We start from the raw sequence: 14144 nt of genomic DNA on the forward strand, positions 1-14144 counted from the left end.
GAACAAAAGGATCACTTGCACTGCAAATGAGAGCTTTTGCATATTTCAGTTGCACGTTTAGAACATTATTTCATCACCTTTATTACAATTGTAGGCCCTTGGCATTTAAGCGAGATGCTCAGTATCATACGATTTCAGTCAAGTGTTGAAGACAGGGTCTACAAGCCAGCATCGCAGCCTAGGTCCAAACCACCTCCCTCTCTTGACCATCATCCCCATTTTTTATTTGTAAACACAAACAATCAATCAATCAATCAAGAGTATTTGCAAAGCACGCTACTCACCCGCTAGGGTCTCAAGGCGCTGGTGGGGGTGGGGGGCTGCTACTGCTCGAAAAGCCAGGTCTTGAGTTGCTTCCTGAAGGGGAGATGGTCCTGGGTGAGTCGTAGGTGGGTGGGGAGGGTGTTCCAGGTCTTGGCCGCCAGGTAGGTGAAGGATCTTCCTCCGGTGGTGGTACTGCGGATCCGTGGGAAGGTGGCGAGGGCGAGGCTGGCGGAGCGGAGCTGGCGGGTTGGCGTGTAGAACGTGAGGAGATTGTTGAGGTATTCGGGGCCCAAGTCGTGGAGAGCCTTGTGTGCGTGGGTGAGGAGTCTGAACATGATCCTTTTGCTGACTGGGGGCCAGTGCAGGTCCCTCAGGTGGGCGGAGATGTGGCTGTGTCGGGGGATGTCCAAGACGAGTCGTGCTGAGGCGTTCTGTATGCGCTGGAGTCTTTTCTGTAGTTTGGCGGTGGTCCCAGCGTAGAGGGTGTTCCCGTAGTCCAGACGGCTGGTGACGAGGGCCTGGGTGACCATTTTCCTGGTTCCAGTGGGGATCCAGCGGAAGATCTTACGGAGCATGCGGAGTGTGTTGAAGAAGGAGGAGGTAACGGCGTTAATTTGCCTGGCCATCCTGAGGCAGGAGTCAAGGATGATGCCCAGGTTGCGTGCGTGGTCCATGGGCTTGGGTGGAGGGCCCAGAGCAGGGGGCCACTAGGAGTCGTCCCAGGCGGAGATGGATGGCTCGAGGATAAGGACTTCCGTCTTGTCTGAGTTCAGTTTCAGGCGGCTGAGCTTCATCCAGTAGATGTCTTTCATTCCGTCCTGGAAGCTGGCTCTGGCAGAGGTGGGGTCGTTGGTGAGGGAGAGGATCAGTTGGGTATCGTCGACGTAGGAGATGATGTTGAGGTTGTGCTTGCGTGCGATGGCTGCGAGGGGGCTCATGTAGATGTTGAAGAGGGTGGGGCTGAGCGAGGAGCCTTGAGGTACGTCGCAATTGATCTTGGTGGCTTCTGCGAGGAAGGGCGGGAGACAGACTCTTTGGGTGCTGTCAGAGAGGAAGGAGGTGATCCATTCCAGGGCCTTTCTGTGGATCCCGGCGTGGCGGAGGCGGGTTGTCAGGGTGCAGAGGCAGACCGTGTCGAACACAGCCGAAAGGTCGAGCAGGATGAGGGCGGCTGTTTCTCCGTTGTCCAGCAGAGTCCGGATGTCGTCGGTGGCCGCGATGAGGGCAGTCTCGGTGCTGTGGTTTGCTCGGAATCCAGCCTGCGATGGATCGAGGGAGCCGTTTGTCTCCAGGAAGGCTGTCAGCTGTTTGTTGGCGGTTTTCTCGATGACTTTTGCAGGGAAGGGGAGGAGCGAGATGGGGCGGAAGTTCTTGAGGTCTGAGGGGTCTGCGTGGGTTTCTTCAGGAGGGCACTGATCTCTGCGTGCTTCAAGCTCTCCGGGAAGGTGGCGGATATGAAGGAGTTGTTGATGATGTCCTGAAGTATGGGTGCGATGATGGAGTTGACTTTGTTGAAGATGTGGTGTGGGCAGGGATCGGCTGGGGAGCCTGAGTGGATGGTGTTCATCGTGTGGGTGGTATCTTCCGTGATGACCTGAGTCCAGGCGCACATGGTGGTGGTGGGGGGTGTAGGTTTGGTGGTGGGGTACGTGTTCTGAGCGCCGAAGCTGTTGTGTATGTCGACGAGCTTACGGTGAAAAAAGGTGGCCAGAGAGTTGCAGAGGTCTTGAGAAGGCGTGATGTCGTTGTCGCTTGCGTTGGGGTTGGAGAGCTCTTTCAGGACGTTGAAGAGTTCCTTGCTGTTGTGGGTGTTGTTGTCCAGTTGTTCTCTGAAGGATGACCTTTTGATGGTGCAGATCAGCTGGTGGTGTTAGCGGGTGGCGGTCTTGAGGGCTGTCATGTTATCCATTGACTGGTTGTGGCGCCCGGCTTTCTCGAGGTCACAGAAGGATTTCTTGGAGTCTTTGAGATCGTTGGTGAACCACGCGGCTTTTTTGCTGTTGAGGTTGCTGAGAGGGTTTTTCAGTGGAGCAAGGGTGTCGGAGCAGTCGGTGATCCACTGTATGAGGTTGCGGGCTCCTTTGTTGGGGTCCGTGGTGTTGGTGGGAGGGTTTAGGCGCAAGGAGGTGGTGAGTTGGTCGGTGGTGATCTTGCTCCAGCATCTTGGGGGGGGTTTGTTGAGGGAGGTGGTGGGTCGTTGTTTTCCTGAAGTTTAAGTGTACGCAGCTGTGGTCGGTCCAGTGGAGCTCGGTGGTGTGGCTGAAGGAGATGTGGTTGCTGAAGTTCTAGATCCAGATCCAGTGGCACACGTAGAAGTTCGCCGTTAAGATATCAGATACGTGGTCAAACATAAGGAGGCGGCAACTCAAAGATGACCGTATCAAGACGTTAAATTTCTGAACCGGCAATTCAACTGAGATTAAAAGACCTTACAGATTCATTCCAGGTCAAACCGTTGCAACTTTGCGAGCTGATTATTACAATAGAAGCATTTTACCAACCTGACAGCAGGACCGGTAGACAGCCACGCATCTTTAGAGGAAGAAAGAATCGGGTCTCGGTCGCTCTGGTACAAGTTGAGAAATATACCTAACGGAAGCCTCAACTTTGCATTAAATAAGCCACTGTCAATGTAGAAAAGAACAAGGCAGATTTCCTGAGGAAGGCGAACAGCCGAAACGCGTTGAAGGAATTAATTCTGCGTCTATAAATTAAGTCATAATCTGTGATGATATTTTTAAAAATGTATTTTATGTGAAATCACTGCAATGTATTATATGTAATAATGTCTTTTGTACCAAAAATTATAACAAAAAAGTGTGTATATATGTGAAAAAAAGAGAGACAGAAAGTTGGAGGAAAAAAATAACAAATATCAAATACAAAAAATAAATAATACATATCAGATATCAATGGGTGGAAAATGATTTACTAAAACATGCATGTCAAGGTTACTCATGAAATACCAGTACACATAACCCGGTGTGCTCATTCTTTTTTCCAAAAAGTTGCTGGAGGAGAAGACAGGGTCGAGCGTGTGGCCGGCGTAATGGGTGGGGGTGTTGACCAGTTGCTTGAATCCGAGGTTGGCGAGGTTGTCTAGTAGGGCGGTGGTGTTGTTGTCCTGGTTCTCCAGGTGGAAGTTGAGGTCTCCTAGGAGGATGTAGTCAGGGGAGGCGAGGACGAGCGGGCTGATGAAGTCTGGGAAGTGTGAGCGTGGCCCCGGGGGTCTGTAGATGAGGGTTCCTCTGAGGGTGGTCTTGGGGTCGGTGTGAATCTGGAAGTGCAGGTGCTCTGCGGTGGCGAGGGTGTCGTCGGTGTTGGTCGTTTTGCAGATAGTGTTTCTGTGGGCGATGGCGAAGCCTCCTCCAGTCTGGTTGACGCGGTCCCTCCGGATGATCTTGTAGCCGTCCGGGATGGTAATGGCGATGTCAGGGTCTGAGGAGGCGTTCATCCAGGTTTCTGTGAAGAAGGCGATGTCTGGTGCCATTTTGTCCAGAAGGTCCCATAGTTCGACGGCGTGCCTGTGGATGGAGCGGGTGTTGAGCAGGATGCAATTGAGGTGGTTGTTGTTGGTGGCTGTTTTGGCTGGCGCGGTGCAGGACCGAGTGCAGGTGAAGTAGCAGGCGTGGCAGGTGCAGGCTCCGTGGGTGTGTTTCGGGGTGGCTTGGTAGCAGGCTGGATGTTGTAGAGGGTGGCGTGGAGGGTGGCGGTGTCGTAGCTCAGTCGGGTAGGCTTGCTCTGGCGGGGTCCAGGGGTTCTGGCGCTGGGCGCGGTCCAGGCGTGGATGTGCGTAGACGGGTTTACCTTTGGCGTGCCTTCGTCGTGCAATCGGCGCGCCCGCTGCGCCTGGCCGCTGCGCGTACGCGCGGTCCCCCCCATTTATGGCGAAGTGGGAGGGAGGAGCAGCTGGGAGGCGGGAGCGGGGTGGCGAATGGGGAGTGGGGGACAGGAGAGGGGGCGGGCCGCAGGAAAGCAGCGGCGGGGAGCAGAGGGGGGAAAGAGCGGGAAAGCGGAGCAGGGGAGAGCGAGGGCAAGCCTGGGCAAGCCTGGAGAGCGAGGGCAAGCCTGGAGAGCAGGAGCCCTAAGGAGAGGCGGCAGCAAGAGGGTCAAGCAGGCAGCGGCCGCAGAATCCGGGCACACGGGGGCCGTGCGGTAGTGGAGTGACCGGGTCAATTACCTACAATACCCACACTGAGAAAATTAAGGAATGCACATAATGAGAGGACGGCCACTAAGCTATGGAGATCAGTGAGTTACTTCTGACATGCACAAATCTGATGGTACATGGCTAGGAACTTGTTACTCATGACCAAAGGTGGAGAACATAGCTATGTCTATGGAGATGTTTGTGACATGCTCCAATTTTTGAAAACTAGATAGCACAGAAGGTTATGATTAGACTTGAATGGTGGTAGATGGTAAGTAAGTACAACTGGATGCAGGGGACCTCTATCTAGTGCCCCTCAAGCCCTAGTTTTGTGCAAGTAACTAGTTAAAATCCAGCAATATCAGTTCCCTTTTGGTTGAGTTTTCTGACATGCTGGTCATTAGGTTCTGCCTTGAAGATGGGATTGTCCCAGAGTTTGAGTTCTTGGATCCCCACAACATTCTTCTTTGTTGAATCAGGCTGGAGGGTAGCTGATTGGAAGCCGCTTGCTGGGATATAACATAAGGAGTTTTTGTAGGTATCCTTGATTTTGCCCATCAAGGCTTTCGAACAGTACATAAGAATTTAGATGGATGTAATGGCGAATTTGGGAATTAACCATCTGAGCAACAGAAGCTACCTAAAATGAGCCAATATTTCAGAGAATGCGCCCAAGAGAATCCTGGTGTGGCCTGGTAAACTTCAGAAGGCTCAGTTGTTGTTGCTCTTCGGCGTCTCCCTCTTCCTCCTGGGTCTTCTCCTTCCTTCCCTTCTTGCTCAGCTTGCCTCTTATCTTTTTGGTGGTGGCATGGGTTCCTGAGGTCAAGAAAATCATTTCTACACTTTGAGGTAATAAACGTGGAAGAGCTGGAGGGGAAACTCTTGGTTGTAAGGTCAGATGGGCAGGTGGCAAGAATGATTCTGTGCAGGCCTTCATGGTTTTTTAATGGATCTAAGAGGTGGTCTTGCTGAATTAAACCTACTCAGAAGTATAGGAAATAGATGTGGTGATCAGTTATGACAAAATCTTAGTACAGCACCACGGAATCAATGTATGACTGTACTTTATTCCACCAATGTGCCCCCTAAAAACAAGGCGCTGTTACGACTTGCATGTGAACGAATGCCCACATGGTTTGTGCCACATGGTTGTCCACACTTGAAGATACCTTCTGGTACCTATTTCATGTGCTGCTGCATGTGCTTTAATGTTAAAAATGTTTGTGGCTTGGGACTTTGATGTTAACTGTGTGGTGCTGGGAGTCAGGACATGCCTTAGGGGGACTCAAGCGACATCTGTGCTTCAAAGAAATGGCATACGATAGTTACTTTATCTTTTAAGCTACTTTCATTTTCATAAACAAATAAAACTTCGGGATTTTGTTTAAATGTATATTTGAGTTTGGTGATTCTGATGTAGGAATCAAACAAGACAGAAGAGGAAAACAAAGAAAGCAAATAGCAAATGGCAGGCAGCAACAATGGGTCCCTGGAGACAATTTCTGTGCTGATGGTAAGTGGTATACCTGCTTCTCCGAAAATATCAGCAGGGGAGACGCTAACAGTGGAAATATAATGATCACGAAAGAAACAGATGTAGAAGAGGTATTTTTAGAAAAAGGAAAAACCACGGCAGAACTGCACAAAGATTTCAAATATAAACCAGCTAATAAGCAAGTGAGTGAAGGTAGAATAGGGAAGACAAGGTAGACAGCAGGAACAACACATGACGAGAGTGAAGTGGAAAGGGCTAACACAGAGAGGAGGTTGTCATGGAAGTGTTAGAGATTTCAAGCACTGTGAATAGTAGAGAGTGTGAAATGTGTTTGTGGACGTGTTTTTTAAAAAGAAATAAGAAGCTGCAAGTCTGTGAGTCACTGGAAACCTTTTGAAGATTTTAGTAAAATCCTGAGTTACACAATCTTATTGTACATGAACCACTTGTCACACCTTAACCAACAGGGGTGTATTATAGGCAGAGACCTGCATGGCTCGATGCTATCACAACCGCAGGTATGAGTAAATCATGTCAGATACTGCTCTCTGGGTTGACTGTATGAAAAATATTCAGTCAAGATCAACGGAGATACATATGGACTACATGAGGGTTGAGTAGAAGATGGATTCAACGTATGTGCAAGAACTCACGAGCTACAAAGGTGCCTCTTGATTGGAAGCTAGCCTGTTCAAATATTCAGTAAAGAGATACATAGGCTAGCATTCCACTGCCTCAGATTTACACATCCTTTTAAGTCTGGGGCAGCGTAAAAAAGCAATGGGTGTTGTGGTAAAACGCCCACAGGAAACACCCATTGCACGCCCCTTTCTCACATATACCTGTGGGAAAGAGCACCATATTTACAAAGCGCATTAAGCCACAAAAAGTGGGTTAACGCCACTTTGTAAATATAGAGCAGGGCATTGCGCCCAACAGAAACTTCGTTAAAAGTGAAGTTACTGTGGAGCAATGCCCTTGTAAATATGCCCCATTGTCTACAAGTAGATGTCCTACCCATCCAGGGAACTACCCTGAGAGGGTGGGAAATAGAGATGCCATGGAGTCCAGACTTGCTCTTTCCAGGTGCATGGACTGATCTCCAGGCTCCTTCATCGCAAAGAAGAGCGACGCTATGGGTAATGTGAAGTTCTGAGTGATCGAGCCTTCTGACGCAATTCTAGCACTAGTTCCGGGCAAAACTGTGTTCCCTCAGTTTCATCTGCAATCATGAGAACTGTGGGAATTGTGTAGGCAAATGGGATTAATACGGTGGTGGAACATGCACCCAAAGTAGCTATGCACCCCCTGTCTACCCTGGGGCCACTTATAAGGGTGGCCTCCTCCTATATGACCATAAAGCAAGATAAAATCTAACACCTTATCCTCAAACCTCAAACATACCTGTACATATTTTTAAGCTACAAACCTGGCAAAAATATTGTTGGCTATGCAATGAAGTGGCAAATTCACTATTTAGTGACAACTAAGAGCCTTGCGTCAAAAAGTTAAGGGATACAAATAGATTATCTGATTTATTTTGAACTATAAGCTTCTGTGTCCCATGCAGATCTTATAAAGCATATATAGTGCATAAGAGCAAGCAAGGAACGATGAAGGAGGCGGTAACAGAAACAACAGGCATAAGGTCTTTCTCATCTGAGGCAACCCCTCCTGCCCCACCCTCTCTTCTGGATGGAGAGACGGACCCTATAAAACATCCCATTTTGACTCTTCCACCTACAAGATGGGTCAGAATCCATACGCTTTAGTGTATTCACACTCTTCTCGAAGACATCTCCCCTGTCTATAGAGAAAAGTCAAACGTGGCGGGCATACTAGTGTTGTAAAAAAAAAACACCACATTAAAAAACATTAAAAAGATTATATGGCAAAAAAAAGACGAAGGAAACTGGATATCATACGAAATTTTGCCCAAAATGCTTAGGAATTAAAGCAGCCAGTCTCCATATGCTTTTATTAATGGTCATAGTTATGAACTGCAATACACCAGTCTTAAACTCTGGAAAGTCAGCCTTCAGAGACAGAATAAAAAATATATTCCCCAAAGCTGGTGCTCCACAACATAGAAGACATGCTCTTGAGTTTCAAAAATGCTTATTAGGCTATTTTTAGATTCATCGTATAGGTGCTGTGTTAGACTTGGCATCTTTTGGCATGTTTCCCCTGACTTTTTGCTTTCTGAACTCCCGGGTTTTACTCTGAGTGCCAGGACCTATAGATCAAATGCTGTTGGTGGGCTGCAGCACTGGATTGTGCCATCCACGTAAACAGTCCATAAAGTTTAACGCTGGCCTGCCACTGCAGAGCCTGTGCGCAGCCTGGGGTTGCAATGCCGACTTGGCAAGTGCCCACACTTGCAAGTCCCTAAACCTTCCCTTTTGTACATGTGAGTCACCCCTCAGGTAGGCCCAAGGTACCCACATGGGCAGGGTGCGTTGTAGGTAAAAGGCAGGACGTGCCCTGGTGTGTGTGGCATGTCCTGGTAGTGAATTACAGCCTATTTCGTTTTTCACTATTGCAAGGTTACCTGTTCTCAATGGGCCAGGCTGGGCAGTTTGATCTTTACTTCCTATGATCCTAGGGAACATTGTAGGACATGGTAGAAATTCGAGTTTAATATGCCTGAACTCAGAATGATAAAATACATCTTTAAGTGAACATTCTGTGTTTGAAAATGCCACTTTTAGAAAGCTGGCATTTTCTGACCTAACCATCCAGTCTGACTCTGCCAGCGTGTGTATTTGCTGTCTGGTTTGTGAGTGACGGGGCTGGGGGGAGACAGGGGCTTCAGCCAGGCTGAATAGGCACATCTACACCTAGATGGGTGGGAGGAGTAGCGGTGTATAGGGCTGAGATCACCTTACACAATGCTGGCTCCACCTCCTGTGGTGTGTCTGAGGACCCTGGCCCACACTGACAAAGAAAGAAGGTGCACCCTGGCTGAATGCACCCCAAACTGGTTTGAACTAGATCCAGGCCCCTCTGCCTTAAGAGGACAAAGGAATTGCTGGTATACATATTGGAACCCAAGCCCCACGACTTTAGATCTCACTGGAATCAAGGAACCTGCCAAGAAGAGGAGCTGGAAGAGCTGCCAGGAGGAGTTCTGCCCCTTTTCTGTGTTGTTGCTTTGTTGGGTTGGCCTGCAGCTGCTGCTTCTGCCTTGGGCAGTGGAAGGACTGGACTGAACTTTCTCTACTTGTGCTGAGAATCTCCAAGGGCCTGAAACTGAGCTGGCCTCCTGTTAAGAAGTCTCAGAGACTGCAAAGACTTCACCACCCTCTGGGAACCGATTCCTGCCAACCGGCTCTGTCGCTGCATTGCAACTTGCCAGCACTGCATTGAGCACCATCTCGCCCTGCACCGCCCACCTTGGTCTCACCGACGCCATCTGGATGATCGTCACCGAGCCGCTGCTCGCTCCACATCGAGGGACACCGCACCGTGCACCGCTGCCACTTTGTATTGCAAACGTGACGGATGCCAAGACTGACTCGCAACCGCCTTGTGAGTCACATTACGAAAGGTACTGTTAACGAGTCTATCCCGCTGTTGCTGGCCCTTACCGACGCGGTCAGCTAGAACTGTGAGAATCTGTTGTTTTCAGCATCGTGATAGGCTCGGACCGAGCTACCGACTCGTACGAACTGTGTTTTCAATGTAACTTTGCAATTTGAAGACATTTTTGCAACACAACTATTTTTAAAGTACTGTACTGTGGATATTTATCGTATTTGGGTCTTGTTTGAGTATAAAAAAATATTGGATATTTTTCTAAACTCGTGTGGTGTCCATTTGTAGTGCTTACACTGTATTACTGTTGGTTATATGCAAATACTTTACACACTGCCTCTGAGTGAAGCCGGACTGCTCGTGCCAAGCAACCAAGGGGGTTGAGCAGGGGTTATTTTAGGAGTGTAACTCCCTTATCCTGACTAGAGTGGTGGTTTCTGCCTGGCTTTGGTGCAAACCTTAGCCAACCAGAAATCCCAGTTCCAACATGCTGCATCTGCTGGTTTATTCATTCATGCTGTGGTTTCCCAGGAGCAGCTCTGATGTCTTATTCTTTCTCTCTCTCAACAGATCGTCCTAGAAGTAGCCACTTGTCGGCCAATATCTGTCTCGTTGGACAATGCGAGGGTTGCTCTCTGTGAAAATGTCCTCAATCCATGGGTAAAGAGATGAATGGATTCTCCTTGGCTCCTCTGACACTAACGTCATCTCTCTTCCTCCTACCCCCTGTTCCACCATTGTCACTCCACTTCATCTTGTTCTTTAACTCGTCTAACACCCTTTATCTCATTGCAGCCCACATTTATTCACTTCACTTGAGCTCCCAATAAAACTTATTGATACTGACCCAAATAAGGCTGATCAATGATGAAAACAGTGGTCTTTATCAAGCAACAAAACTCTGGAGGTTCCTTCCAATGAGGATGCACCATCCTCAATTCCTTATAACCTTCTGTCCTTGTTATTGAGATATCAACAATTATGATTAAGTGGGTTTATTTTAGAATATGAATTAATCCAGTATGTAAACAGAATACAAATAAGTACACAACATACAGCAATATGACGTGTAGATTGAAATGTCTCAATAAGCTTAGCAGTAAAAATTTTAGATACAGAATGATAACAACCACAACGAGAATAAAACAAATTGTCGCAAACAGGTGTTCATAAAGAAACTTCCCTTTAATATTCTAAACATAGATTGAGAACAGAAATTCAAAAAGGGGTTTCTATTCGGGGAGCATAAAAAATGTCAGTACAGAATATGAACTTCAGTAGAAGTTCAGGAGGAAATGGAAAGGTGTTCAGCATAACATTTTACACTTAAAGAAAAAGCTCAACAAGAGAGAGAGAGAGAGATCTGTTCTCTCCAAGGGTCAGGAAACATCTGACTAACTAACTATAGAAACACCAGTTAGATATAACAATAGATTCAAAACGTCTTTATGACCTCTTACACCACCATGAACCAACCAAATTGTTAACAGTGAGAGGCATCCGCACACAGCCTTAAGTTTCCCATCTCATCGAAACTGGGGCTGCAGAGCTCAACCTTGAGCTTCCCACCATCCTGTTACATGATAAATAGAAGGTCTCCTTTGACCATTATTTCTCTGAGTTCATTGCCGATTCCTCCGTGCAGGCCTCACTATCAGTTGTCTGTTACAAACAATAAGCCTTTCTCTAACTAAAGAGAAGCATGACACACATGCAAAAGGAAGAAAGAGCATACTGGCAAGGTTAAAACATATTTTTAGTTAGGGCCTAAAGTCAGGCTAAGTTAACTCAATGGTCAACATGAAACTTGGTTACACGATTATGCATAGACATGGGCATATTGAGAATATATGTGAGACGTAAATATAAAAGAGACATGGTTACAGTGGGTAATTTGATTGTTTATACATTTATATGTGAATCCCTAGTGTTTACAATGATTGCATATTAGAAATCAAGTCACAAGTTGGATATAAATATCGTAAATGAATATATAAATGTATAATTGTAACATATAAACGGTGAAGCGTAAAGTACGCTGCTCCACAGCTGAGCAGTGAATGTCCCTGTTGTTCTAGAACTTCGACTGGTTGTGTTTGGGACAATGTAGTGATATGCCCGTCTCACGTAGAACTACTTCTGGTTGTATTTGAGAATAGGCAGTCTTCAGAATCCCTTGCAATAATGTTTGGGAAGATACAGTGACATATCCTTTCTCTCATACAGACTCATTTCTATTGCATTTGGTATGATGTTGTGAATTGCCTCATGTCCTGTACATCTCTTGCTTCTATTAGTTAATTTTCGGTTGTGGTTGGGATGTCGCAATGAACGGTTGGATGGATGGTTTTGTGACGTGTCCCTTTCCATCGTCTGGTTATATTTGAAATGGTATAAAGCACCTTCTGGTTGTGTTTGGGATCGTGAGGTGACTTATCCTTTCACTCTTGCAAAGCACCTTTCGGTTGTGTTTGTGATGTTGCAGTGCCTTGCCCTTTCTCTCTTGCAGAACGTCTGGTTGTATTTAGGAAGGCACAGTGAAAGTGTAGAAGTGTGTTCTTTCGATAGTAGAGCATCTTCTGGGTGTATTTGGAATGAAACAGTAATGGGCCTCTTCTTTTGTGGAGCACCTTCTAGTTGTGATTGAGGTGGTGCAGTGACTTGTCCCTTCTCTTGTATAGCAACTTTGTGCCGTTCCTGGCTGATGCAGAGATGTGTCCCTTCTCACTTGTAAACTAACTAATGGTTGTACTTGGCATGGTGCTGTAACTTGTCCTTTATCTTGCAGAACACATTCTGGATGTCTCTGAGATGGTACAGAGATAAGCCCCTCGTCTTGTAGAGCACCTTTTGGGTGTGTTTAGTTTGTAGTACTGAAGTATCCATTCTGTATGAAAACCTCTAGGGATGAATCTGGGATGGTATAGTGTCATTTCCCTTCGCCTGCAGACTGCTTTCTGATAGTGTTTGGGATAGTGTAGATATATTTTCGTTTTCTCTTGCAGACCATTTTGTTATTGTGTTTGAGATGGTGCAAGAACATGTCCCTTCAGCTGTGGAGGGCATTTTGGTTGTCGTTTATAGTAGTGATGTATCCCTTCTGTTGTGAAACATCCTGGGGTGTATTCGTGAAAATGTGTTTTGAAAGCTACCTTGTGGTTGTGTTTGAGACAGTACAGTGGCTTCTTTATTCTCATGCAGACCACCTTGAAGTTGTGTTTGTAGGGTACAGCAATATGTCCCCAGGGTTGTAGGGCACCTTCTGGCTGTGCTTCAGTAGTTGCAGTGCTGCATTCTTTCTTTCTTGCAGAAGCTTTCTGGATTTATTTGAAAGGGGAAATTACATTGACATGTCCCTTTTCTGTTGTTGAAGGCCTTCTGTTTCTTTTTAGGATCGTGTAGTAACATAGCCTTTCTTTTGCAGAGCCCGTCCTGGTTGCGTCACGCGATGATTTAGTAATACTTTTCTTTCACAGAACACATTCTGGTTGAGTTCAGGCTGGTGGATTGACGTTTCCAATCTTTCTTGCAGAATGCCTTCTGGTTTTCCTTGGGATGGTGCACACTTTTACTAATCCCCAGCATCATCTTTGCTGTGAAAACATCAAAATATTTTCGACCGATTCGGAGACGGTTAAGGTGAGTTAATATTTCATGTTCTTTTTACGTAGTTCGTGTTCCACAGGTATTGAATTGACTTTGTGCTTTTGTATTCACATACCTTAACTGTGTGTCTAATATATACATGTCTGCCACCACCTCTTACCCAATTGCCTTACAACATGTCACCAGTTTGTCTATTTCACACTTCCCTTTCTCCTCTCTTTTAGGGATGTGCAAAGTTTTTTTTTCTGCCAGAAAAGTTTTGGGAAGTTCCTTATCCTTAGGAATATTGGAATTCCAAATTTTGCATAAAAACTGCACCGGCAATTGTCCCTTGTTCAGATAAAATCGGGAGAAAATTATCAGGAGGAAATGTGTGCAAAATCGGATGCATGCTGAAATTAGTGCAGTAAACACTGTGCTTGTAATGCCAAATTTCACCACACAAACTTGATACAGGAGGTATCTAGTGACCCTTACCATGGGTTAATGCTATGTGCCAGGTGTGAGGATAAATCCATGCATCGTATCGAAGCACTCGTAATTGAGGCCTAAATCACTGATTCACCAGAAAAAGTCATAAATCTGCACCTAAATGGTTATGCCTTAGCTTGGTGCAAATTTAAGCTTATGCTCAATACATCAAGTGTTCTTGGAATATGAATAGAAAGAAGTACCCCTTGTAGGTGTCCAGGCAAACTGCAGGAAAGGAAAGCTGTTTGGTATTCCTGCTTCCACACGTTTTGACATTAACAGTGCTATAATTGATTTGTAGCCTTTCCAGTTTGTACAAGGACTTTATGCCGCAGATCTTATGCTGTTCAATAGATCCTTGACAGTTTGATGTTATTCGTATCTGGCCTGTACCATGTATGTCTTTATTATGCTTAAAATCTGAAGAAAAGAAACTGGTTGAAAACAAAAACATCGCTTTAATTGTATTTAGTGTACACTTACGTTGTGTAAACGTCAGTACATCCGTGCAGTGACGTGTTTTTTTTTTGTAGTTTTCTTTCCCCAGTGAGAAAATATTCTTTCCTAAAGAGAAACGCCTTCTCCTACACCCTAATTCTTAGAATGGATCCTTCCCACTCT

General features: G+C 46.3%; 1 protein-coding gene across 1 annotated transcript in view; it reads left to right on the top strand.

Moving 5' to 3' along the window:
• PROM2 (prominin 2) overlaps nucleotides 1–14144 on the top strand; it is a 379221-nt gene that overhangs the window by 348795 nt on the left and 16282 nt on the right. Inside the window, exons 21-22 of the mRNA XM_086943323.1 lie at nucleotides 10017–10106; nucleotides 12979–13085. Of these exons, the coding sequence (XP_086799449.1) occupies nucleotides 10017–10106; nucleotides 12979–13085 (197 nt within the window). The remainder of the gene's footprint in view (nucleotides 1–10016; nucleotides 10107–12978; nucleotides 13086–14144) is intronic.

The sequence above is a fragment of the Lissotriton vulgaris genome, chromosome 11, assembly GCF_964263255.1.
Source record: "Lissotriton vulgaris chromosome 11, aLisVul1.2, whole genome shotgun sequence".
Taxonomy (NCBI): Eukaryota; Metazoa; Chordata; class Amphibia; order Caudata; family Salamandridae; genus Lissotriton; species Lissotriton vulgaris.